The 24,881-nt window shown below is 44.3% G+C and overlaps 1 protein-coding gene and 1 long non-coding RNA gene across 6 annotated transcripts in view; both read right to left on the bottom strand.

Annotated features, from left to right (window-relative positions):
* The window catches only part of LOC310759559, a 28,026-nt gene extending 23,998 nt beyond the window's left edge, over nucleotides 1-4,028 (bottom strand). Inside the window, exon 1 of the long non-coding RNA XR_014546412.1 lies at nucleotides 3,870-4,028. This is a non-coding gene — a long non-coding RNA (uncharacterized lncRNA). The remainder of the gene's footprint in view (nucleotides 1-3,869) is intronic.
* A 14,891-nt stretch (nucleotides 4,029-18,919) lies between these two features.
* Nucleotides 18,920-24,881, bottom strand: part of FGF18 (fibroblast growth factor 18) — a 145,698-nt gene continuing 139,736 nt past the window's right edge. For all 5 annotated transcript variants that reach the window (XM_083606731.1, XM_083606734.1, XM_083606732.1 and 2 more), the window contains one exon: nucleotides 18,920-19,991. In XM_083606731.1, the coding sequence (XP_083462857.1) occupies nucleotides 19,725-19,991 (267 nt within the window). In that variant the 3' untranslated portion in view covers nucleotides 18,920-19,724. The remainder of the gene's footprint in view (nucleotides 19,992-24,881) is intronic.

Below are 24,881 nucleotides of genomic sequence, written 5' to 3' on the forward strand. Positions count from 1 at the left end.
TTAATGAAGCACGTACCGTAAAGGTATGCGCCCCGTCACAAAGTCCCTGCTCCTGGCTCCTTCACAATGCCCTGTTACACAGAGGCCTTATATACATGGAGGAGGCAAAGCAACCTGTGTGGAAACAGAACCTGCAGATGAAAGCTTTCCATTGATGAAACGTCCCAAAGAATGGGCTGAATCCTTAATTTGACTCTGCCTTTGTACAAAGCCCATTTTCCCATTGATTTCAGAGTTAAGGGGGAACAGGCTTCAAACCTTGACTGCAGATCTTGGTGGGTTTGTCATGGACATTTGTAACTCCTCCTCGTGAAATTGTTACACCAAGTGCTCCAGTTCACTGTGTTTGCCGTCTCTAGGAAGGCTGGCATCTTAAGACAGCATCTTAAAAAGCAGAGACATCACCTTGCCAACAAAGGTCCGTATAGTTAAAGCTATGGTTTTCCCAGTAGTGATGTATGGAAGTGAAAGCTGGACCATAAAAAAGGCTGGTCGCTGAAGAATTGATGCTTTTGAATTATGGTGCTGGAGGAGACTCTTGAGAGTCCCATGGACTGCAAGAAGATCAAACCTCTCCATTCTGAAGGAAATCAGCCCTGAGTGCTCACTGGAAGGACAGATCATGAAGCTGAGGCTCCAATACATTGCCATCTCATGAGAAGAGAAGACTCCCTGGAAAAGACCCTGATGTTGGGAAGGATGGAGGGCACAAGGAGAAGGGGACGACAGAGGACGAGATGGTTGGACTGTGTTCTCGAAGCTACCAGCATGAGTTTCACCAAACTGCAGGAGGCAGTGGAAGACAGGAGTGCCTAGCGTGCTCTGGTCCATGGGGTCACAAAGAGTCGGACACAACTAAACAACAACAACAACAACAGGAAGGCTGGCAAATTTGGGCTCTACATTTCTCAAATTCAAATATTTCACATTAAATATTGGGGAAATATTGGCAATGGTGGTAGGGTGAAAGGGAAAGAAGGGAAGGCCATATGAATGTTGTTCAAAATCTTGATAGGTTTGCAGATTGAAACAAATGCAAGCAATATAACGAGCAGGAGTCCTGGCTTTATAGAAGAGTTCGTGGTTTTTCTGAGCAAGGTAAGCCTTTTGTGGAGGAGAAGCTGGACACATTTCTTCGGGGTTTCAGAAGTAGCTGACTACTGAAGGACTTTTATTAAACCAGGGGCAGATGGTCAGCATCTGTTTTTATAAGGAACTTTTTGATATCTCTGTGGGCCCATTACAAGGTCTCAAACTCGCCTGGGAGAAGGAAAAGTTGACTTTAATTGGGATGCAATATGGACATATAAGCTCTATAAATCAACCTCTGCTTATTGTAAGGTAATATTCCTTTAAAAAATCTGCACTGGTGGCACCACACGCCTGTGCTGTTTTCTCCTATGACATCAAATACCCCACAGGATTCCTGGCATGGCTGCGGTAGCAGGGGGACATTTTCCCACTTATGCTGGGAATGCCCTCTGGCATCCAAATTTTGGACTGGTGTTTTTGAAGATGTATTTTTTTAAAAAAAAATTAAATAGCCCATTCAAGTCTCCCCACAACTTGCCCTTTTGAACTTGTGGGACGATCAAACAGTGGTTTTCCAATCTAAGGAACTTTTTACATGGATGCTGGCTACAGTGAGAACTTCTTTGGCCCAGAAATGGAAGACAACACACACAGGATTTAAACCTCGCGTTGTGGTACAAGAATATGTGAAGTCTGGCTATTGCAGGGAAAATAAATCACAGATTACCACATTTCTAAGGAAGACCCAGAACGTTTCTATGCCATTTGGTAAGATATCATTTCTTATGTGTGAAATGTGGCTCTCGTGATGTGTTTCACAGCTTTGTTTTTCCACGTTATTTGTAGAATGCAACTTCTGTGCTGCTCCCATGTTTTCTAACTTTGATTATTTCTGCTTGTTTGTACTTGTGATTTTGTATTAATGTTTAAAAAAACTTTTTTTAGAAACAGAATTAGCTGGTTTCAGAAAATGCAGGATCAATCATTTGCTGCAAGTATGTCATGGACAGAAAGGGCTCATTGTTCTCTAAGTATTATTATTATTATTATTTTAAAAACCTATGTAGGGAGGACTCAAGAGGAGCAAGGGGCGTGATCTTCTCCATATATAGGCTGATGCTGGAGCTCAGATATGCTGAAGGACAAGGGTTAAAACCCACATGAAGATTTGTGTCCCAAGGTGCTCTGTATAAAACAAAACTCTGTGTTCCCGTTTACTCTTAGGGGGAATCTAAAAAGGGTTATAACTTTCACCCCTTCTTGGCAGAAGCGGCTGAAATTTGAAGGCACAGGAGAACTTCCAGGGTGAATTAAGCCTGCCAGATTGCATGGTCAGGGGCTTCTATGAGGAACGCAATCACTTTCCTCTATATTCCACGTTAGGGCAATACCTTTATTATACAAACTATGGGTTGGGTTCAACTAAGTAGTTGTGCTTACAGAAGCCAGAGCAACAAATCCCACTAGTGCAGTAGGCTTCCTGCTCTCATTCCCCTGTGAGCTCCCTGCTCCCCAAATCAGTTAAGGGGAGTTGAAGGAAGCCCCAGAGCAGTGTATTGATGGAGGAGAGGGAAACCAATTCTATCTCGCAAGCAAAAATTCTTGTACTGACAGAATGTTCATAATATTGTCATGTTAGATTCCTCCATAGATCTCCAAAATCTGTATTAGTTTCATACTTTTGAGCAAGGAGAAGGAGTTTACCTCTGGTAAGGGAACTTAATATGCAGGAAAAGGAGATTAAAAGCAAGTTAAGAAACCCCAGTCTGGTCCAAGGTGCAAAGGACATAATTCTCATGAACATGGTGAGCAATGTGTTGGCGTGCCAGGCAGTGTCTCCTTGTTATTCAGGTGAACAGCAGTTGTGGGCTGGTACATTGGCCACTTTCTCTCTCCTTCAGCATCAGCGTGACATCACAATGGCCTGTGTCTCTCCTTCTGGTTGGACACATCCGTGTGAGAACACAGTGGCCAGTCTGTGAAATAGGCAGCATCAGCATGACATCACAGTGGCCAGTTTTTCTCCCTCAGGTGGCTAGCATGGGCCACAGTGGGCAGCCCCTGTCCTTCAGGCAGGGAGCATCATCTTGTGGGGAGAGGCATTCATTTGTCTTCATTCCTCTTCCACTCAGGCAGGCAGTAGCATGTGGACAGAATAATTATTTCTCTTATGGAAGCTGCCAAAAGCAGGTGCATGTCAACACAATCTCTTTCTCAGTGAGGTGGGCTTAGTTGGGAGCAGATGTGGACTCTGTATGTTCTTCTCTTAGTGAGGTGGTCAGCAGAAGTATGAGTGACATGGCCATCTCACCGAAATGGGCAGCAGCAGGCGGACAGAGAAGCAGCAGGCAAGGCAAAGAGCAGGCATATAGGCAATCCACCTATTACAGGGCCTCTCTATTTACAGGAAGTGGACGTGGGTGGTGCTGTGGTCTAAACCACAGAGCCTCTCATGCTGGCTGATCATGAGGTCAGCAGTTCAAGTCTTCATGAAGGGATGAGGCGCTGTTGCTTTGTCCCAGCTCCTGCCAACCTAGCAGTTCAAAAGCACACCAGTGCAAGTAAATAAAGAGGTACTGCTGCAGTGGGAAGGTAAACAGCATTTCCGTGCGCTCTGGTTTCCGTCACGGTGCTCCATTGCACCAGAGGCAGTTTAGTCATGCTGGCCACATGGCCCAGAATGCTGTCTGTGGTCAAACGTCAGCTCCCTAGGCCTGAAAGTGAGGTGATTGCCACAACCCCATAGTCACCTTTCACTGGACTTAACCGTCCAGTGGTCCTTTACCTTTTACCTTTACCTACCTTCTGTGTACAAATAAATGTGGTTGATTCATTACCTTGTTATTATAGACCTCTGGTAAGGGAACCTAATATGCAGAAACAGGAGAGTAAAAGCAAGTTAAGAAACCCCAGTGTGGTCCAAGGTGCAAAGGACATAATTCTCAGGAACATGGTGAGCAATGTGTTGGCGTGCCAGGCAGTGTCTCCTTGTTATTCAGGTGAACAGCAGTTGTGGGCTGGTACATTGTCCAATTTCTCTCCTTCAGCATCAGCATGACATCACAATGGCCTGTGTCTCTCCTTCTGGTTGGACACATCCCTGTGAGAACACAGTGGCCAGTCTGTGAAATAGGCAGCATCAGCATGAGATCACAGTGGCCAGTTTTTCTCCCTCAGGTGGCTAGCATGGGCCACAGTGGGCAGCCCCTGTCCTTCAGGCAGGGAGCATCATCTTGTGGGGAGAGGCATTCATTCATCTTCATTCCTCTTCCACTCAGGCAGGCAGTAGCATGTGGGCAGAATATTTGTTTCTCTTGCGGAAGCTGCCGAAATCAGATACATGTCAGCACAATCTCTTTCTCAGTGCAGTGGGCTTAGTTGGGAGCAGATGTGGACATTGTATGTTCTTCTCTTAGTGAGGTGGTCAGCAGAAGTATGAGTGATGTGGTCATCTCACCGAAATGGGCAGCAGCATGTGGACAGAGAAGCAGCTCCATAGTTGCCTTTAACTGTCCAGGGGTCCTTTACCTTTACCTTTTACCTTCCATGAATTTGTCTAATCCTTTTTTTAAAGCCATCCAAGTTGGTGGCCATCACTACTTCTCTCAATTCGCTTTTTTCACACTAGGCATAATTTCATACATCTTTACCACAGGCAGTTTACCCCCCTCAGAGTTAAATTCCGATATCAAATCAGTTTCTGGGATTTGTGTGTTTTAAATGTGATTTAAGGATATGCTGTGGATGGGACCTTAGTCATGAGTGTAGCTCTTTGTTACTTGCATAAAAAGTGCCACCTCCTTCCCTCCAGACCCTCCAAGGTATTAAGATCAGCAGAGGTGGTCCTCTTAGCAGTTCCATTACCTACATAGGTACAGCGGTGGTGAACCCCGAGAGGGAGTTTTCTGTGGCAGCCTCTAAGTTGTGGAATTCCCTCCCCACAGAAGTGCATCGGGCACCCTCATTGTACCATTGTCTCAGTACGTTTATGAGCACAATTCAAAGTGTTGGCGCTGACCTTTAAAGCCCTCAATGACCTCGGCCCAGTATACCTGAAGGAGTGTCTCCACCCCCATCGTTCAGCCTGGACACTGAGGTCCAGCTCTGAGGGCCTTCTGGCGGTTCCCTCCCTGCGAGAAGTGAGGTTACAGGGAACCAGGCAGAGGGCTTTCTCGGTGGTGGCGCCCACCCTGTGGAATGCCCTCCCATCAGATGTCAAGGAGATAAACAACTATCTCACTTTTAGAATACATCTGAAGGGAGTCCTGCATAGGGAAGTTTTTAATGTTTGATTTCTTGTTGTTGTTTAGTCGTTTAGTCGTGTCCGACTCTTCGTGACCCCATGGACCAGAGCACGCCAGGTACTCCTGTCTTGCACTGCCTCCTGCAGTTTGGTCAAACTCATGCTGGTAGCTTCAAGAACACTGTCCAACCATCTCGTCCTCTGTCGTCCCCTTCTCCTTGTGCCCTCCATCTTTCAGGGTCTTTTCCAGGGAATCTTCTCTTCTCATGAGGTGGCCAAATTATTGGAGTCTCAGCTTCAGGATCTGTCCTTCCAGTGAGCACTCAGGGCTGATTTCCTTAAGAGTGGATAGGTTTGATCTTCTTGCAGTCCCTGGGACTCTCAAGAGTCTCCTCCAGCACCATAATTCAAAAGCATCAATTCTTTGGCGATCAGCCTTCTTTATGGTCCAGCTCTCACTTCCATACATCACTACTGGGAAAACCATAGCTTTAACTATATGGATCTTTGTTGGCAAGGGGATGTCTCTGCTTTTTAAGATGCTGTTTAGGTTTGTCATTGCTTTTCTCCCAAGAAGCAGGCATCTTTTAATTTCGTATAATTATGCAATGTTGAAGATGCTCCTCTTTATCCTGGCCTTTTAAACACACACACACACACACACACACACACACACACTTAATGCTGTATTTTATAATGTTGTAACCTGCCTTGGGACCTTCTTTCTGGTGGTGGGTAACAGCAGCAGCTGTAACATGGTGTTTTTGTTCCAGGGTGATAGGAGAGCAAAACATTGTTTTCTTCCCAGTGAAGTAAATGGTCTTAAACCCAGGTGCTCTGGGCTTAACCGGTTTGCGCGCCATAATCTAGGAGAGCAATTAACGGTGCCCTTTTAACGTTGCCTCTCAATACCTTGTCGGCTCCCCTCCCTACATGGCTCCTGGGGGGGGCGGGGAGGGAAGGGAAGGAGGAAGGTTGTCAAAAGCTCTTCTCCTTGTTCAGCAGTTTTCTGGAAAACAGGATAAGTGCCCGGCCCGTCTCCCATCAGCAAAAAATTAGCCGACTGAATGTAAAGTTCAGCCCCCTCCCCATGAACTCTAAGCCTCCAGACTATTCACTTTCCCAGCTGCTGAATAATAAATACCAACACTTACACATGCAGGGCAGGACAACATGCTGATGTAATCCTACAAAAGAACAGGCTACAGCTCTGCTCAGACAGGATTTCTTTTTCTTTAGAATTTAAAAAGTCACATGCAGAGTCCTTCGAGGCTGACCCTTTACATGTGCTCCGAGCTTGAGGTACGTGATTATTTTGCCAGTCATGTCATATCTGGATAAATCTGCTCCCTTGTTTTTCCTACTCACAGCCAGCTAAGGATAGGAGGGGAAATTTGGTTCACTTCACATTTTAATGCCAACCTATCTAATTTCAACTTCTTGCAACGAGACACGAATGAAAAAGCACACCTACCTTTTGAAGTTCTTCAGCTTTTGAGACGCGGTTCTCTAACCAAAATTGTGCATTATTATTATTATTATTATTATTATTATTATTATTATTATAAAAAAATGAGTATATTAGGGGAAAGTGGGCACAAAAATGTGTGTATTAGTGGGAATGACATACAAGCCTGCATTGTACTAGTGAAGATTGTTTGAAAATCTTCGTGTGCAAAATTTATGAATTTTCAGGCAAACTTGCTTTAAAACAATCGCGAAATGCATTATATCAGTAGAAATTGTAGCACTGTGAAACTGCTTTGTTCTGGGCCAAATAACAAGGCAAATCAGGTGCTTATGCCTCTCCCCAAGTCAACCGACAAAGTGCTCTGTGTCAGATCAGGCCCCTCACAAAGTCTTGTGCTGCAATGGGGTGTTCTTTTTTTGTACTACCTCCTTTTCTGTTGCTATGTCTCTGTGTTTCTCTATTGCCTGTCAAGGTCTCAAACCCTTTCGGGAAGTGGAATAAAGACACATGAAACAGTATTTTAGGTTAATGGGCGAAAAAGGCCACAACTTTATCGGTTACAGAATGTGAGTGGTATCGGCTTAGGCAATGGAAACCGCACGACTATATCTGAATCCTCCCTAGGAGTCTTGGAAGGGTTAACCTCCAGAAGGGGAAGCCCTGCTGATGCACATCAACTAGGAACTCCCCAAGGGTCACCGAGAGGGGGCGTGCCATGGCCCTATCCCCCCCATCTGGGGCTTCGGACAGAGACCACGCCCCCGGATTCCTTTAACAGAATACCCTTGAAATGGGAGGGGTAGGTGATGGCCACTACCTCCCCTCACCTTCAACCTAATACTCCAATGCCTAACCGCCTAACCTTACAAAGTTGTGACGAATTGCTACTAGGTAGGCGAAAAACCAAATGTTGCTGTTGTTGCTGTTTAGTTGTTTAGTCATTTAGTCGTGTCCGACTCTTTGTGACCCCATGGACCAGAGCAGGCCAGGCACTCCTGTTTTCCACTGCCTCCCGCAGTTTGGTCAAACTCATGCTGGTAGCTTTGAGAACACTGTCCAACCATCTCGTCCTCTGTCATCCCCTTCTCCTTGTGCCCTCCATCTTTCCCAACATCAGGGTCTTTTCCAGGGAGTCTTCTCTTCTCATGAGGTGGCCAAAGTATTGGAGCCTCAGCTTCAGGATCTGCCCTTCCAGTTGAGCACTCAGGGCTGATTTCCTTCAGAATGATAGCTTTGATCTTCTTGCAGTCCATGGGACTCTCAAGAGTCACCTCCAGCACCATAATTCAAAGGCATCAATTCTTCGGTGATCAGCCTTCTTTATGGTCCAGCTCTCACTTCCATACATCACGAATGGGATGAGTTTCATAGCCAAATGTTTATTTTAACCTGGGAACATTCCACACAGGCTGGTGATGAACCACAACTGGGAAGGTGCTCTGTTTATACAGCTACCCTTGCAGCTGGACCAGAACTGGAAGTGTGAAAGCAGCACTCAGCATCCATGATAAGCTTCCTCTTCTTTGGATTGCTTAACATGTTGTGTCCTTTGGAGCTGTAACATCAAACTGAGTAGGAATTTCCCTTTTCTTCTCCTGGAGCTGGCTGCCGTAGTTCTCTCCCTTCCTACTCCCACTGCCTTTATCCTTAAGTAGTTACAGTTAATTTGAAGCAGCATGTTGTGTATGGGATACTTCAAATGGCTCTTTCCAGCGCGTTTTGCCTTTGTTAGCAGTGGATTTCACCCCCATTGTGTGTAGCCAGCCCAGTTGCTTAGCTTTTGTGTGGTCCAGCCGCATCACACCCCAAGGTGGTATGGTTGCAGGCAATGCCATTCCCCTGTTATTTACAATGGCTAATTAAGATCCCACTTGCAACTCTTCACCCCACCCTTAATTCTTATACGAAGCAGCCAACGAAAGGTTTTGATTTCCTTTTTGGCTGGAAGACCTTTTGGCTTCTGTGAGCAAAGGGGGATTAGGAAGGGAAAGCACATAAAGGTATGTGCAAAATCACCGCGTCAAAACTGCTCTCAGAACGCTGTCTCCAAGGGATGAAAAATGTTATGAGCAGAGAGGGCTAATTGGAAGCTGGTTCAGAGATTGCACACTGGGTGGTAAAGGCCAGCCAGGCAGGCACACGGTTTGATCAGCCACACAGCACAGACACGTCTAGCATTCCTCCCTTTTCGCAATTGTGGCTGACACCCTGGGAAAGATCCTTTTTTTCCATCTAGCCCCCGCAGCAGCCCAGATGCAGGAATCAACTGTAGCACAAACAAAATGTCACATCTTCCTCGTTTTGGAGGGGTTGGAACAAATTTTGGGCCAAAATCTGTGCTGAGAAGTTCCACTGGGTTCCGTGAGACGTACTCCCAAGCAAGCATGCATAGGATCACAACTAGGAGGTCATGGACATTTTCCTCCCCATGGTCTATGGGCAGAAATCAATCAACCCACCTTGGCTAAATTTAGCACGTACTGATCGTGATCTGATTCAAAGATCTAGGAACTGAAGGTCACCACTGCTCTGAATTCACAGCAAAATATTTATGCAATCTTAAGAGATACAAAAGTGTGGATCCATAGCACTGAAGGATGGAGACAAAGCCTGAGTTGCTGTCCAAATACAAAGAATTCTGGTTCCTCCTCTACCACCTATCATTCAGTAATCCCATGCTCTACTGATGGGGCCTGCCTGGTGTAACCCTACCCAGGGTTGGCTATCCTCCCATCACCCTTGGTTTCTGTAAGACTCAGCTCCTTCCCCTTCCTTCTCAGATCTCACATGGAAGGTTGACACGTTTTAATTTGGCACATTATGGACAGACGAACCAGCTTTACATCCTATCAGGGTGGCAAAATGAGTAGGAAAGAACATATATGGTAGTATGATAGGTATATCTAATCACATTCTTTCAATTGTCAGATGTACAGCCAGAACACAGGGCAGTCCTGGATGTATGAATTACTCCTTCAATCAGTTACAGTGCTATTTAATCACATCTAAGGGTGGCGCTGTGGGTTAAACCACAGAGCCTAGGACTTGCTAATCTGAAGGTAGCGGTTCAAATCCCCGTAACGGGGTGAGCTCCCATTGCTCGGTCCCTGCTCCTGCCAACCTAGCAGTTCAAAATCATGTCAAAGTGCAAGTTGATAAATAGGTACCGCTCTGGCGGGAAGGTAAATGGCGTTTCCGTGTGCTGCTCTAGTTCTCCAGAAGCGGCTTAGTCATGCTGGCCACATGACCCAGAAGCTGTACGCCGGCTCCCTTGGCCAATAAAGCGAGATGAGTGCCGCAACCCCAGAGTCGGCCACGACTGGACCTAATGGTCAGGGGTCCCTTTACCTTTACTTTAAGTCCTATATAACATTTTTTTCATAACTGTATCATTTAGATATATTACCAATGCACCTCCCTAGCTAAGCAGTCCCTGGCCGTTGTTAAGTGGCTGTATTTATTGTGTTTGTGAGTTTTCTCTCTTAACACATAATCAGTTGTTGCACGCTACACTGTAATTGTTGTGTTTATGTTAAAGTGCCGTTGTATAATTTTGTACTGTATGACGCTGTGATGCCGTGGACTTATAAATAAAATGACGAAGAAGCATGAGGATGCGATGTGCATTTTATTTAGAAAATTGTTGTGTGTGCATCTGCTGAAACTCAAATTTGAGCTAATTTATATTTTTAATATTGGGCTTTGGGCAGGAATGGAGTGAGATTTTAAAGCAACAGTTTAGGAGATGGATGCAAATCCGGATATTTCTCCTCATTTTACAAAGAGGCCCAGACTTCAGCTGAGGAGCACAGTTACAGTCCACCCACAGGTAGCAAAAGAGCCCATTTCTTTCCATGTGAAAAGGACAACAATGACTGGGACATTCCATTGGTGTTTAAAAGTCGCAGTAGGCTACAGTTCTAATTCCATTTACAGTACCTGTGAGCAAGCTCCAGAAAGCTCAGTGGGACATACTTCTGAGTAGACCTGGTTAGAATTGCCACCTTGGTGCACAGTGGCTGCTTCTAAGCAATGAAACAACTTAGACAGTAAATAAACCAAACTCCACTTCGGGGGGGGGGGGGGGAGAAAAGCAATGAGGCATTTGTTGGGTCAGTAGCAATTATATACCAGTGCATGTGCAAATAATAGATATCGCAAAGCAGTTGATGTATCTATCTACGTACAACATGTGCATGTTTAAAAAAGCAACACTAAGGCAGAAAACATTCACAGCAAGGGTCTGTGCCAGGGGTAGGCAACCTAAGGCCCGTGGGCCAGATGTGGCCCAATCGCCTTCTCAATTCGGCCGATGGGCAGTCCAGGAATCAGCGTGTTTTTACATGAGTAGAATGTGTCCTTTTATTTAAAATGCATCTCTGGGTTATTTGTGGGGCATAGGAATTTGTTCACATATTTTTTTCAAAATATAGTCCGGTCCCCCACAAGGTCTGAGGGACAGTGGACTGGCCCACGGCTGAAAAAGGTTTCTGACCCCTGGTCTATGCCATGATGGAGGGAGGGCTAGAGCCCGTCATTCTGACCCCTTAGCTTTCTATGTCTATAACATCCCACTTGCAGTCTGAAGTGATTCACTCCAGGAACAGGTGGGCTACCTAAGGGAGAACTGAACCCTAGCTGAGAAAATAGTGCTATAGTCACAACCTGCACGGTCTGCTTCAACCTGATGTTTGGCTTCTGAGTCACTCTGTACAAGCTCTATGTAGCCTCACTCAAGGCAGTCGATGGTGGATCTAAAAATAGCTATATTTACACACACACACACACACACACACACACACCCCTTTAGGGGCCAAAGTGGGTTACATTTACAGGCACAGGAGCTCCTCCAGACTGGATTAAGCCTGCAAGAATCACAAATAGGTCTGTGGGCTCTTTGTGGGGGAAGTAAAACCAGTGCTTTTTTCCTGGGGAGATGCAGGGGTACGCATACCCCTAAACATTTTGTGAATCTTTGTACTTTTGTCCATTTACTGTATTTATTTTCCCCAATTTGAACTATAAAATGGTGATTTTCTTGAGTCGAAATGAGAGTACCCTTAAACATTATTTTTTTGAGAAAAAGAAGCACCGGGTAAAACAGATTCACTTTCCTCCATCATTCCTTACAAGGCATGGGGAATGGGGGTCCATCACTTTCTTAAAGGTAAAGGGACCCCTGACCATTAGATCCAGTCGTGACCGACTTTGGGGTTGCGGCGCTCATCTCGCTTTATTGGCCGAGGGAGCCGGCGTACAGCTTCCGGGTCATGTGGCCAGCATGACTAAGCCGCTTCTGGCGAACCAGAGCAGCACACGGAAATGCCATTTACCTTCCCGCCAGAGTGGTATTTATTTACTTGCACTTTGATGTGCTTTCGAAGTGCTAGGTTGGCAGGAACAGGGACCAAGCGACAGGAGCTCACCCCATCGTGAGGATTCGAACTGCCGACCTTCTGATTGGCAAGTCCTAGGCTCTGTGGTTTAACCCACAGCGCCACCCGTGTCCCTCCATCACTTTCTTACCTTGAAATAATTAAAAGGTGGTCAAGTGGTGGCGTATTCCTGCTTGCACATTTACAACTTGAGAGGCTTACTGTTTCTTTCTGGTGGTTGTTTGTGGCGGCTGATATACTTTGCAGCCCTCCTGATCAGCCTTTGCAGGTCTCCGATAGGCCTCACAATTTGAGGCTGTCAAGAAGGCTGCCTGCAGAGTTATCAAGAACTGGGGAGGTTTTTTGTCTTGACTTTTGCTAAAGCAGAGGAATGCAGGATTTTTAAAAAACTGAAAGTATTATTTTAACTTATAACAAACAAACGACCCATCCACTGCTGTGTTTTAACCAGTGCTTTTTTTCCTAAAAAAAAAATTAGGGGTACTCTCATTTTGACTCAAGAAAATCACAACTTTATTGTTCAAATCGGGGAAAATAAATACAGTAAATGGACAAAAGTACAAAGATTCACAAAATGTTTAGGGTTATGCGTACCCCTGCATCCCCCCCCGCAGGGGGGGAAAGCACTGGTTTTAACAATCAGCTATCCCAAGTTGTTCTGTACTATCTGCAGGAAACATTTTTGAGTGTTCACTTTTTGCAAAGAAACGTAGACATATTATATAGGGAAAATAGAGCTGTGTCAGCCCTGAAAAGCACAGCAACTGTGTGCTCTGTAGCTTTATGAGAACCCCGTTCTACCTGGCAGGTGGGAATATTGGCATTGTGGAAGACTTTTTCATTTCTCAAACTTTATCGCCTACATTGCCTCTTGTTCTTTTCCCCCCCTCCAAATAATATTTATTATTTTCAGTAGATAAACATAGTAAAAAAAGAATAGATTAACAATAATAAAAATAAACAAAAAATAGGAGAAAAAGAGAAAGAAAGAAAAAGATACATACAACATATTACCACTTAATTAATTAAAATTAAGTACCATCCGTCTTCATAAACATAGTATTTGACTTCCTCGAATCTCTTCCATCCGAATTTCTTAGTAGTTATATGTAGCAGTTTCCAATATCAGAGTTTCAAAAAACCATATCACAGTCCTAATCATATTACATAGCTTTCCTTATCGTACATTTTCTTATTTCTAAATTTAATTCCATTTTAATCCTAGGCATAATTGTTTCTTTCAAGTGGTTACATATCTTTAATATTACAATACTTATTCAAATAGTCTTTAAATTTCTTCCAGTCTTCTTGGTGTTCCTCGTCTTTCTGGTCGTGGATTCTCTCTTGTTCTTCATGGAAGGATCGACTACTTACCCACGGTCTTCATCTGTTGTGAGAAGAGAAAAGGCTTTGGGGGCTTCTTGTGAACTAGAAGGAGGTGAATATAAATCAAGCTGTCACATCTGAAGAGGTTCTCCTGAATGCCATTCCAACCGGTAATCTGAGCTGTGGATTCTTCCTATCTCATGAGAAATCTCCCTTTTCAAAGAGTGTACCACTCAGCTCTAGTCAAGACAATTATATAACCAAGGGAATAATCCTTGGTGGTTTCCTTCCAGCATTTTTGTGTCCATTTGCCAGAGCATAATGCCTAATTCAGAATCATTTAAAGGTGATTAGCAACATCACCTTGCCAACAAAGGTCCGTATAGTAAAAGCTATGGTTTTCCCAGTAGTGATGTATGGAAGTGAGAGCTGGACCATAAAGAAGGCTGATCACCGAAGAATTGATGCCTTTGAATTATGCTGCTGGAGGAGACTCTTGAGAGTCCCATGGACTGCAAGAAGATCAAAGCTATCCATTCTGAAGGAAATCAGCCCTGAGTGCTCACTGGAAGGACAGATCCTGAAGTTGAGGCTCCAATACTTTGGCCACCTCATGAGAAGAGAAGACTCCCTGGAAAAGACCCTGATGTTGGGAAAGATGGAGGGCACAAGGAGAAGGGGATGACAGAGGACGAGATGGTTGGATAGTGTTGTCGAAGCTACCAACATGAGTTTGACCAAACTGCGGGAGGCAGTGGAAGACAGGAGTGCCTGGCGTGCTCTGGTCCATGGGGTCACGAAGAGTTGGACACGACTAAACGACTAAACAACAACAACAGCAACATCCTTACACGCATTCTGTTGTACACACGATCAAGGTAGTTAATGAATTGTGAGGAGCTGGGCTTATTTTATGCTGTAAATGCTTGCTCACTAGTTTTCAAGCTCCAGATTAATTGACAATTTTGTGAAAACCTGTGTATGTAGGCAGTCTCGGTCGTATGTGGATGCTAAGTAGGTGATTTGATAGCAGACACTGCGTACCAAATAAGCATCTAATCACAAACTGAAGCTGCGGAAGAGGCATGAGTTGACTTTGGAAGCTGAACAGGGAACCATTACCCAAGCAATGCTGTCATGACACACATGAATCAATGGAAAAATAATAACCAGGACATTCTTTGTTTGTATATGCCAAGCATAGCAGCAGCTCAGATATTTATATATGCCTGTAAAGGTTTCAAGTGTGTAGTTAATTTGATTAGATTATTTCCCGCCCTTATAATGGGACACTGCATTTATACTTTTAAGCCTTTGAGCTTATTAATTGGAGCCCTAAAGCTCTGTCTGGCCTGTGAAAGTACACTGGAGCTCAGCAGGGCAGCCTTCCATCAGGAAAGAGAGCCGCAAGAGAGAATGAAGACTGACAACATGGCTGCAACAACAAAAAAAGGAGTGAAAGGGATCAAAACCTGTGACAGGACCCTCCTTGGAAAGTACATCTTCTGAATACAACATGGGTGCCAAAGCACTGTAGAACATTTTAAATTTGGGAGGATGGGAGCTCGTTGCCAAGAGATGCCTTCGGAAGCCAGTTCTCCTCCATGCATTCATGGGAATGATACTAACTTACCTTAGGGACACGGGTGGCGCTGTGGGTTAAACCACAGAGCCTACGACTTGCCGATCAGAAGGTCGGTGGTTCGAATCCCCGCGACGGGGTGAGCTCCCGTTGCTCGGTCCCTGCTCCTGCCAACCTAGCAGTTCGAAGGCGGCAAACACTCCTTGGTTAGGGGTTTTAAAAGAGAAGTTGCCCACCTACGATGCCCACCTGTATCATCTGGAAATTCTTGCTCATGTTTAGCTGAAATCCCCTTCCTTGCAATTTGAACCTCTCTGGAGCATCAGAGAACAAATTCGCTTTGTCTTTTATGTGACAGCCCATCAAACATTCTCACCCACTCCTGTTATTTCGTTTCTTTAGAATGGGTTGCATCCAATGTTGTACACGCAGAGTTGTTCTGGAATATCAGTATGTTCTTGCTTTTCCCACCCCAGTGCAGCATCTTGTGTCTTCCTCCCCCCCCCAAAAAAAACTCCTCCCTTGGAGGTCAGAGAACCTTGAGGAAAATCCTGGGGTTGGGTGCTGGATCAGGATGGAGGAACTGCAGGAATTTGGGGGGGGGGGGCTGTCTCACATAGTCGAAATGTCTGTCCATTCACACCAGGCTCCTTTAGATACAACCAAATGTTTTCCTCCCAAAATGCTTCAAATTCACCCAAGCCAAGGAATCAGAACAGAGAAGAAAGCTCTGCCCATTCTGCTGCACTCACAGAACCTAAGGACAGAGGGGTACCTACACACCTCACTTTCTCCTCTGCCCTGTCAGCGTCAATCGATTCATATTTGTTTTCAGCACAATAACTGCTTCAGTTCCAAGCCACTCTGCTAATGCCACCTTTATTTCACTGAATCTAGTTGGGGAAATCAGCACTGGAGAGTCTAGTCTCTTTTTTGAATATCTCCCCCATCCCTTCAGATTATTGCAGTGGCAGATGGTCCATTTTTCTGTATTAACATCTACCTCCCTCCAGAGGCATAGGAAGGTCAGGTGGTACCCGGTGCAGAAAATTTATTGTCACCCGCCCCCCCACTGATTTTTATCTTTTAATTTTTTTTGGCCTTCAAAAATGGTTTTACGTTATTTCATATTTTCTTACAAAGGCATGTGGATTCTGAGCCTCTGATAACAAGTAGGTGACTATGGACAGATACTTAAATCTACAGGATGGATTGTGTTTTGGCTTGTGTTATTTTATTTATATTTGTTGTTTGTTTATTTATTTAATTAAAATTTATTTTTTAAAAAACCTGCAATGTGCTTTACCAAAACAAAAAAACACACCACAGCAGTAAAATCAAGAAAAATCAACGATCCTACTTTAAAACATACAAAAGCTAAAATATCAAGATTAAAATTACTTCAACTTCCTAAGCATCTAGGTATGCTTGCCTAAAGAAGAATGCTTTTAGCATATGCCCGAAAAGAGTCTAGCAAAGGCACGTGCTTTGTTGAAATTTCAGCCTTCATGGACGTAGGAAAATGGCCAAATAAACAGCTATTTTCGTGGAGGAGGGTCAAGTTATTAACTGATATGCATGACATGAAATTTCATATGTAGCTATATAATCCCTAGTGTAGTAAGATAAGACCTTTGGAGCAGGCATTAAAAAAAAAATTATGAATCACCCTAGTAGGGCAGAAATTGTTTCTTGATCATTTGTCACCCCCCTCCATGATGGCACCTGGAGCGACCCGTCCCCGCTCCCCCCTTTCCTACACCCCTGCATATACACCTCTGGCATATACCCTAGCTGAGGTTGTTAGGATTTGGATGGACCTAATAATAGAAGAACCACATGAGACAGGAAGGGAGGTGATGGCTTTTACCCATCTAGCCCAAGAGGAAGGTGAAGTAGCAGCTACCTATCAAGATAGACCATTGGTCTGTTTTCCCCAGTGTTGTGTAGTCCAAACTGACAGCAACACTCCATGGTCTTGGGCAGAGGTCTTTTCCAGCCATGCTGCTTAAGAGTCATTCAATCAGAGATGCCTAGTCAACCTCAACATTGACTTTGCCTTCAAAGCATGAGCTCTGCGACCAAGCTATGGCCCATGTCACTGCAACAGTATCATCACAAAGGCAATGTACGAGTCTCAGTTTGCCTTTCTTCCTTACCCCCTTCTCCTTTGACCCCTGATCAGTCATCCTGAAGTTTCCAACGTAATTATTCTGCTGCCACGTAGGTGGCCAAGCAACTCTACCTCTTCCACTATTGCAGCAGTACCACCATGCGTGGACCACCTTCTGGATGTGGACTTCCCACCAAACCCACAGCCCTTACATTGGTGGTTTGGGGGCTTGCATTATAGCCAAATCAGGTACAGAAACCTTTTTTTACATATCAATTGCCACTGTTGCATCGGTGTGAAGAGAGGGAAACCATAATTTGGGGTGGGAAATCACCTGAAGACCTTGGAAAAGAGAGGTGAGAATATGAGACAGGAAGGAAGTCACTGTGGTCTAACCCACTGAGCCTCTTGGGCTCACCAATCAGAAGGTCAGCAGTTCAAATCCCCGTGATGGGGTGAGCTCCCGTTGCTCTGTTCCAGCTTCTGCCAACCTAGCAGTTCAGAATCACACCAATGCAAGTAGATAAATAGGTACTGCTGTGGCAGGAAGATAAATGGCGTTTCCGTGTGCTCTGGTTTCTGTCACGATGTTCCGTTGCACCAGAAGCAGTTTAGTCATGCTGGCCACATGACCCAGAAAGCTGTCTGTGGACAAACACCGGCTCCCTCGGCCTGAAAGCGAGATGAGCGCCACAACCCCATAGTCACCTTTAATTGGACTTAACCATCCAGGGGTCAGTGAATAGTTTCCCTGATACAACAACTTTTCTCTCTTTGCTAGGAGAATTGCTAACGCCACATATGTATTCTGAACAATCACAAATATCTTTTTTTATTCTTATTTAAGGAAAATAAAGTTTATTTTAAAAGGCTTTTGACTAAGAGTGCATTTCAAACAAAGTACATAAACTTCCAAAGGTAAGCACAATAGCTTTCCCAACCCCTTTGTCACCTAGTCTGGCTGTCCCTTTGCCCCCGTCTTAGGGACACGGCTGGTTCTAGTGCACTCCCCATTATAGCTTACATATGGACTATACAGCTTACGCTGGACTTTCGCGTCAATCCTAAATACATTTACACTCAGAGGCAAGTGATTTGCCCCACCCACCCCCAATGGCGCTTATATCCCCGTAAATGTCTTCCCAGAATGGGGTGGAGAACTGGCAGCCATTTGCAGAAGGTGGCAACGACTGACACGCTGAGCATCTTAACACACATTTAGTTGGCGGAGTCGATTTAACACAACCCTCCAACAGCGTCTCCTGTTCTTAATGACAGTTCTTCCCAACACTGGTTGGCTCCAGCTCAGACAGAGGAATCAAGCCACCTCTGGCTGCCCAAGAACCCACCTAGGGCAACTGAAGGAATGCCATATGAGTGAATCCCACAACCCTGCTAAGCATTTAATACCATGTTGCGCCCAGGGCAGCTTGGCACAGGCAAAACAAGGTGTCTGCGAGAGCAAATTCACAAAACAAGAATCCTTCGCATGCCGCATTTTTAAACTCCGCCCATACTTCGACAAGGCAGGACATTTTGCAGGAAGTCAAAATTACAGAATTTGAAAATGAAAAATAAAAAACCCATTCTACAATCCAGGAAAAGAGCAACTGAGCTCCTGGCACGTCTGATAATAAATTCTGAACTCTAGTCTGGATAACCTAATCCCCGTGAACTCAACCCCAGGCGGCAAGTGTCGTTCAGTGAAAAGCTGAGGTTGCGGGAGGGAGAGGTGAACAGCAGTAATACATGTATGTGTTTTAAATAATTCTTTTTTTAATTGTTGAGGCAGTAATACTTGGTTCATGGAACTGCAATATACAGAGAGGTGAAATAAATAGCTTATATATATAATATATATTTATATATATAATAGAGCTGGTTTTAAAATATTCCCTTATCATTGGTGTATTAGGTTATTTTACTTAGTCACTTGAAGGTCGATAGCAGCATTCTCCAGAAGTGAGCGAAACAATTGCAGGATCACAGAGCCGTGACACCTTATGTCGTCAGAAAGGGTTACAAAGGACTGAGGTACTGAGCCCTCTACGGAAGCTCAATGACTGATTTGCAGACCATCTTGTCTCGTTCAAGATCGCAGCAGACAATAAAAAGAGATCACCGCAACACCAGAGAATTATCCAAGTTGTTTCGGGGACTTTGGGAAAGGTGAGCGTTGGTTTTCTTTGGTTTGTGGTTTTGGTTTCTACTCTTGTTTTAAGGTGAACTCGTTCCCTAGGGATTGGCTTGGAAAAGTCACCCATTCCAAAAAGAGAATTAAGCACCTATATGTCAATCCACAGAAGGGGGAGGGGAAGGGGGGAAGTCAATTTAAATAGAGCCATTCATTTTTGTTTGTCTTCAAGTCACAATAAATCTTTTACAGCTTCCCCAGTGGGTTTTTCTTTTCTTTTCTTTTTCAATCCAGTCTTTTTTTTAAAAAAAAAAATCAACACAATGTACAAAAATAGAGCTTCTCCCTTATTTTTAGTGTAAAAATATTTCTCTGGAACAGTCTATCTTTTGTAGTCCATTTGCATGACACTGTCTTTGTCTATCTTTTAACTGGGGTTGGTGGGTCGTATTCTCCTAGTCCTCTTGGTCACTGTCGTATACTTGAAAGGTTTCTGTAATTCCACTTGACCCTTTGGGTATCTTTTCATAAAATGAACGTCTTGCTGGTTCTCCCGTGTCTTGGGCCCTTTCCGGGGCCTTCCCTTTTTGGTGAAGCCGACGTACCAGCCCGTGTACTTTGCCGACATCAGCGCCGTATAGTTGTTCTCTAGGACCTTCTCAATGAAGACACATTCTTTGCTGGTGCCGTCCGGCTGAAAATGAAATAGGAAGAGAAAGTCAACCAAAATGGCAAATGGTTCACACAGCCAGTTGACCAAAATACACTTCATTCTGGGAACATCAATGGCAGTGCCCATTCCTATAACTGGTTCTATAGAAGGAGAGGAAGACTGGGACGATTTGGTCTTGTTTATTACGTTATTATCTTTTCCTTATTAAAATTTGTATACTGCCCTATACCCGCAGATCTCAGGACAGTTCGCAGCATGAAATCAAAATGCAAAATACACGATAAAAACAAAAACAAGAGCAACCCAATAACTCCCCACCTCCCCAACACATTTTAAAAGGGCATGGGATGTCAATTAGCCAAAGGCCTAGTTGAAGAAGAACAGTTTTGCCTGGTGCCTAAAGGTATATAATGCAGGCGCCAGGTGAACTTCCCTGGGGAGAGCATTCCAGAAATGGGGAGCCACTGCAGAGAAGACCCTATTCTTGTGTTGCCACCCTCCGGACCGCTCATGGAGGAGGCACATGAAGAAGGGCCTCAGAAGATGATCTCAGGGTCTGAGTAGGTTCATATGGAGAGAGGAGGTCATTGAGGTATTCCCATCCTGAGCCATTTATTCTAATAAGAAGGGCTGCTTGTATGCCATGATTGCGTGTTAAGATCCCAAGACCTCCCCCCAATAAATAAAGACACAATTGACACAGAATTTAGTTTAAGGTTGTTGAGATAATTTTGGCCACAACTTTATTGATTACAGATTGTGAGTGGTTTGTTTAGGCATTGGTTCCCGACTAGCTGCCCCTGACCTCAGCAGGGCAGCACTGACAACTGGACACCAGCAAAGGTCAGTACAGTGGTACCTCGGGTTAAGTACTTAATTCGTTCCGGAGGTCCGTACTTAACCTGAAACTGTTCTTAACCTGAAGCACCACTTTAGCTAATGGGCCTCCCGCTGCTGCCGCACCGCCGGAGCACGATTTCTGTTCTCATCCTGAAGCAAAGTTCTTAACCTGAAGTACTATTTCTGGGTTAGCAGAGTCTGTAACCTGAAGCGTATGTAACCTGAAGCGTCTGTAACCCGAGGTACCACTGTACAGTTAACATTGTGGGGGAGCATTGGACCAGGCGCAGTCTCAAGCTTACCCTCAAGTGCTCCCAGGGGCTCTGGTGTGGCCCTAACCCCTGGAAGCGGATCGGGCAAAAACATTGTGCATTGGAGGGGCAGGTGTGACAACCTCCCCTCCACATTGAACCAATGCCTAACCGCCAAACCTTACGAAGTTGTGACGATTTGCTACGCGGCAGGTGAAACCCAAGTGGCACCAGCCAATTCGCCAAATGGGGAAATTCCTACCGGGCCCCTGTCCCCAAAACAGCCGACCCACGACGGCCTAACAAGGTCAAAATGGACCCTAAATATTGGGAGGGTGGGCGGGTGATCCAATGCACTAGGTGAAAAGAGGAAGCTCAGCGCAATGTGCAACGGTACATATAGGTCCCTCGGTTAATGCATGAACAATCCCAATGGCCAGAATTACCCCAGCAACCAAGGGACCACCAATTGGGTTGCTGTGGCTATCCAATCGCTCCCACCCATGCAAGCGATGAGATCCTGATGATCTCACTGCAACACGTGCTCTCTGTGAGGAGGACACGATTTCTGTGGGAGTGCAGAATAAATTAAGCCTCTTCCCAATTTTTTTTCTTGTTGAAAAGTAAGTTTGTGGCCTTTACAGCTATGAAAGAATGCTTAAAAGGGTGAAATGCCAACTGAAATATTAGAGGTCAAAGAAGGAGCCAGGTGTGTTTTTGGGGGGTGGGGTCTCAGTATTTGGGGGAGCTTCATTGGCCTGGCTCATTTATGACTAGCAAAACTATATTTATGCAAAAAAAAAATTATCACATCACTATATGGGAGCACATAGCCAATAGCGATACAGTTTTGCATACTCAGCAGTGGAACTCTGTAAAAATAAAAAGATGATCACAAAATCAGATGTAAAAGCAATAAAGGAGACAGCAAAAGGTGTAGAACCATTTAAAATAATGCCAGTTATACTCAAAAGGCCCAATCAAATAGAAAATAGCAACAAGAACAAAATGCAGAATATATTTTGTGAACAACGGAAAATTCATGCAACTGTCCATAACATACACAGGTTGCAGAATCTAGCTGTTCTTCAAGCAGAAGTTTGATTGCCTGGCCACATAATGTACCTGGCTTGTCTCTTTGTTTAGCACAGAGTATACACAACCCTGTATATAAGACTGTTACAATAAGTATAATATAGTCAAACGTGAAGGCTCCTTTTGACTGTTATTTGAAAATCAGTCCAGCACATCATGCATGAAATTGTAACTGCATCAGGGCTGCCAACCATGGCTGGAGAGACAGCCAAACATGTTAGGCCTGTAAGGATCTGCTTCCACGGCTGGCTGTTTCCTCCTCTACTTAAATTTCATCAAATCCTAAGTGGTTGTAATCATATGTGAAGTTAAGCTTGAAATAAAAAGTCTCCTGATGTGTCTTGCTTTTTAAAAAATAACAAAACTGTGTATTTTCTGCTAAATATCTGGGTTTGGAGGCAATGAGTGAAGAGTTCTGCAACCCCAATGATCAGAAGTTGAAGTACTGGAATCAGGCAAGGTTAGGGTCTGAGCCTGGAAAATGGTATTAGCCACCAAACATATGCATTGAAGGATTTGTGTACACTGAGTGAAGAGATCAAAGTCAATCATGTATTTGAGGAGCAAATGTTGGACTTGCTTCAGATAAACGTAATAATTGCCTTGCTTTGTGCTGAATAGCACAAATGGATTTCAGGATTTGTTTCTGCCAAATTGGAGCCAAGAAAAAAAAATATTCAGCATGCCTCTGGAATGGATCGATTGCTTCTCTGCCGGAGATATACAGGGGAACCATAGTGTTATGATTCCAGAGATCTGGAGCAATCTGTCATCTCTCCTTTGGTCTGACAACTTAGCCCAGTCAAGCTTTTCCTAATACTGCCAAATCAGCAAACTTCAAAACTATGAAAACACTACCATTGCTGACATGATTGCTATCTTTTGAGTCCTGGATTAAATGAGGGTTTTTTAAAAAAGAAAGAAAGAAAAAGAAAGAAAACAGAATAGAAGAATTGAGTCAGATCTCCATACAAATATAACCAAAATGCAAATTCAGTCAAATACTGGTCTAGGACAAATGCTTAGTACCTTTACTGGAAATGAAGGATGTCTCAAATCAGGCTTGTTCAAGGATTACGCCCTTAGCACTTCCGCTTTTAGAAGGAAGTTCAGTAGAAAAAGTGTTCTTGATTTCTCCTAGAACCAGTCTCTGGTTTATAACTCAACTCTCTTACCCATTAAGAAATGTTGTGCATATATCCATGCATTTAAGACTGCAATGTTGCCTGGGAAGCAATCCTGTTGAACTCAATGGGGCGAACTTCTCAGTAGACATGTATAGGATCGCCCCGTGCAATCCTTAATTAGTATATAATAAGATTGTAAGGACGTGGTCATGCTGCAGTTCCCACGGCCACCAACAGGTGGTCAGATGGACTGCTGCAAGATGGCAGAGCAGCAGGCAGTTTTCCTAGACATGCAGGTGAGCAAGGAAGCAGGTGGTTTAGGCAAGTCACAGAAGAGCAGCAAGGACAGGCTGGGGCAGCTTCCCAGAAGCCACCTTGCCCTGCTGTTACTGCACACCTCACACTGATAATGTCATTTTAGCCTCATTAGCAAAGGAGGTCGAGGAGAAGGGAAGATGCATCAGAGCAGGAAGGTTGCTGTGGAGGTGCCTTCTCCTGCCCCGCTTGTTCCTCTGAAGTTTGCCTGAGCTATGATTTGGCCAAGCTGGCGGGGGGCAGGGGGCAAACAAGCAGGTTGGTGGGTGAGCTCAGAGGAGGGAACCAGAGGCAAATGGAGGTAGGCAGGTTCATAAGTGGAGTGAAAAGGTTCAGTATGAGGTGGGCATCTCTCTGACACATCTTATATATTCATTGTTTCAGAAGAACAACCTCAATGCCAGCAGAGAATGAAGTCTTGGTTCTTGTTATTGTTTTTGGAAAGGGGTTATTTTTTCAATTGCTACCGGGCAATGAGGTGATAAGTCTGTACGGCTGCCACTTTTTTTAAAAAAAAAAAAAAGCAAGATAACACTGACTTTATGTTACAACATTGTAATGAGGGATATCTATAATGGGGATAAAGTACGCACGTTGATGGGTCATATCCGACAGGAAGGAAACGGAGTTGAAAAAGAGCGAGTGCCCTTTGAGAAGTCCCCTGGAATACTTACTGGATTGTTTGTCCGAAGCATTTGGTTAATTATCTCTCCGGTAGTAAACAAGGAACATCTTGAACCGAGACTAGGCAAACCTGCTGAAACATTTGCTACTCTTATATTGACATTCCGCAAATCGGCCAGCTCCTCTCCTCACCTTTTATAGTCCAATTTGGCCTACTTGGAGCTTTGCTTTCACGTTTTAGGTTCTCTAATCTGGAGGATCAAAGGACAGTCTGTTGTGACTGCACAAATGCTCTCTTCCAAGCAATGCCTTTAGTTGAGGACGCTCGGCAGAATTTCTCTTAAACTATGGGGCCATCCGAAGGGTATCCACATTTACTCTGAAGGCAGCTGTGCAGATTTCACGAGTACATACTCCCACGTTGAGGGGTTGGGGGGTTTTTTGGGTGGGTGGGGTAAATTCATTTTTTTAAAAAAGTAATTTTTATTTGCGTTTTTACATACAATTCAAAAAGAATAGGTAAAGAATATAAGAAATGTAAAAACAAAACCACAACAAACTAAAGAAACAAAATAAAACACCTAAAGACTTCTCTGTTATCTTTTCTTTTCCCTCTCCTCCATGTATTCCAAGTTACAAAGTTCTACTGTTCTTACTAG

The sequence above is a fragment of the Podarcis filfolensis genome (assembly GCF_964270895.1).
Source record: "Podarcis filfolensis genome assembly, chromosome: 3".
NCBI lineage: Eukaryota > Metazoa > Chordata > Lepidosauria > Squamata > Lacertidae > Podarcis > Podarcis filfolensis.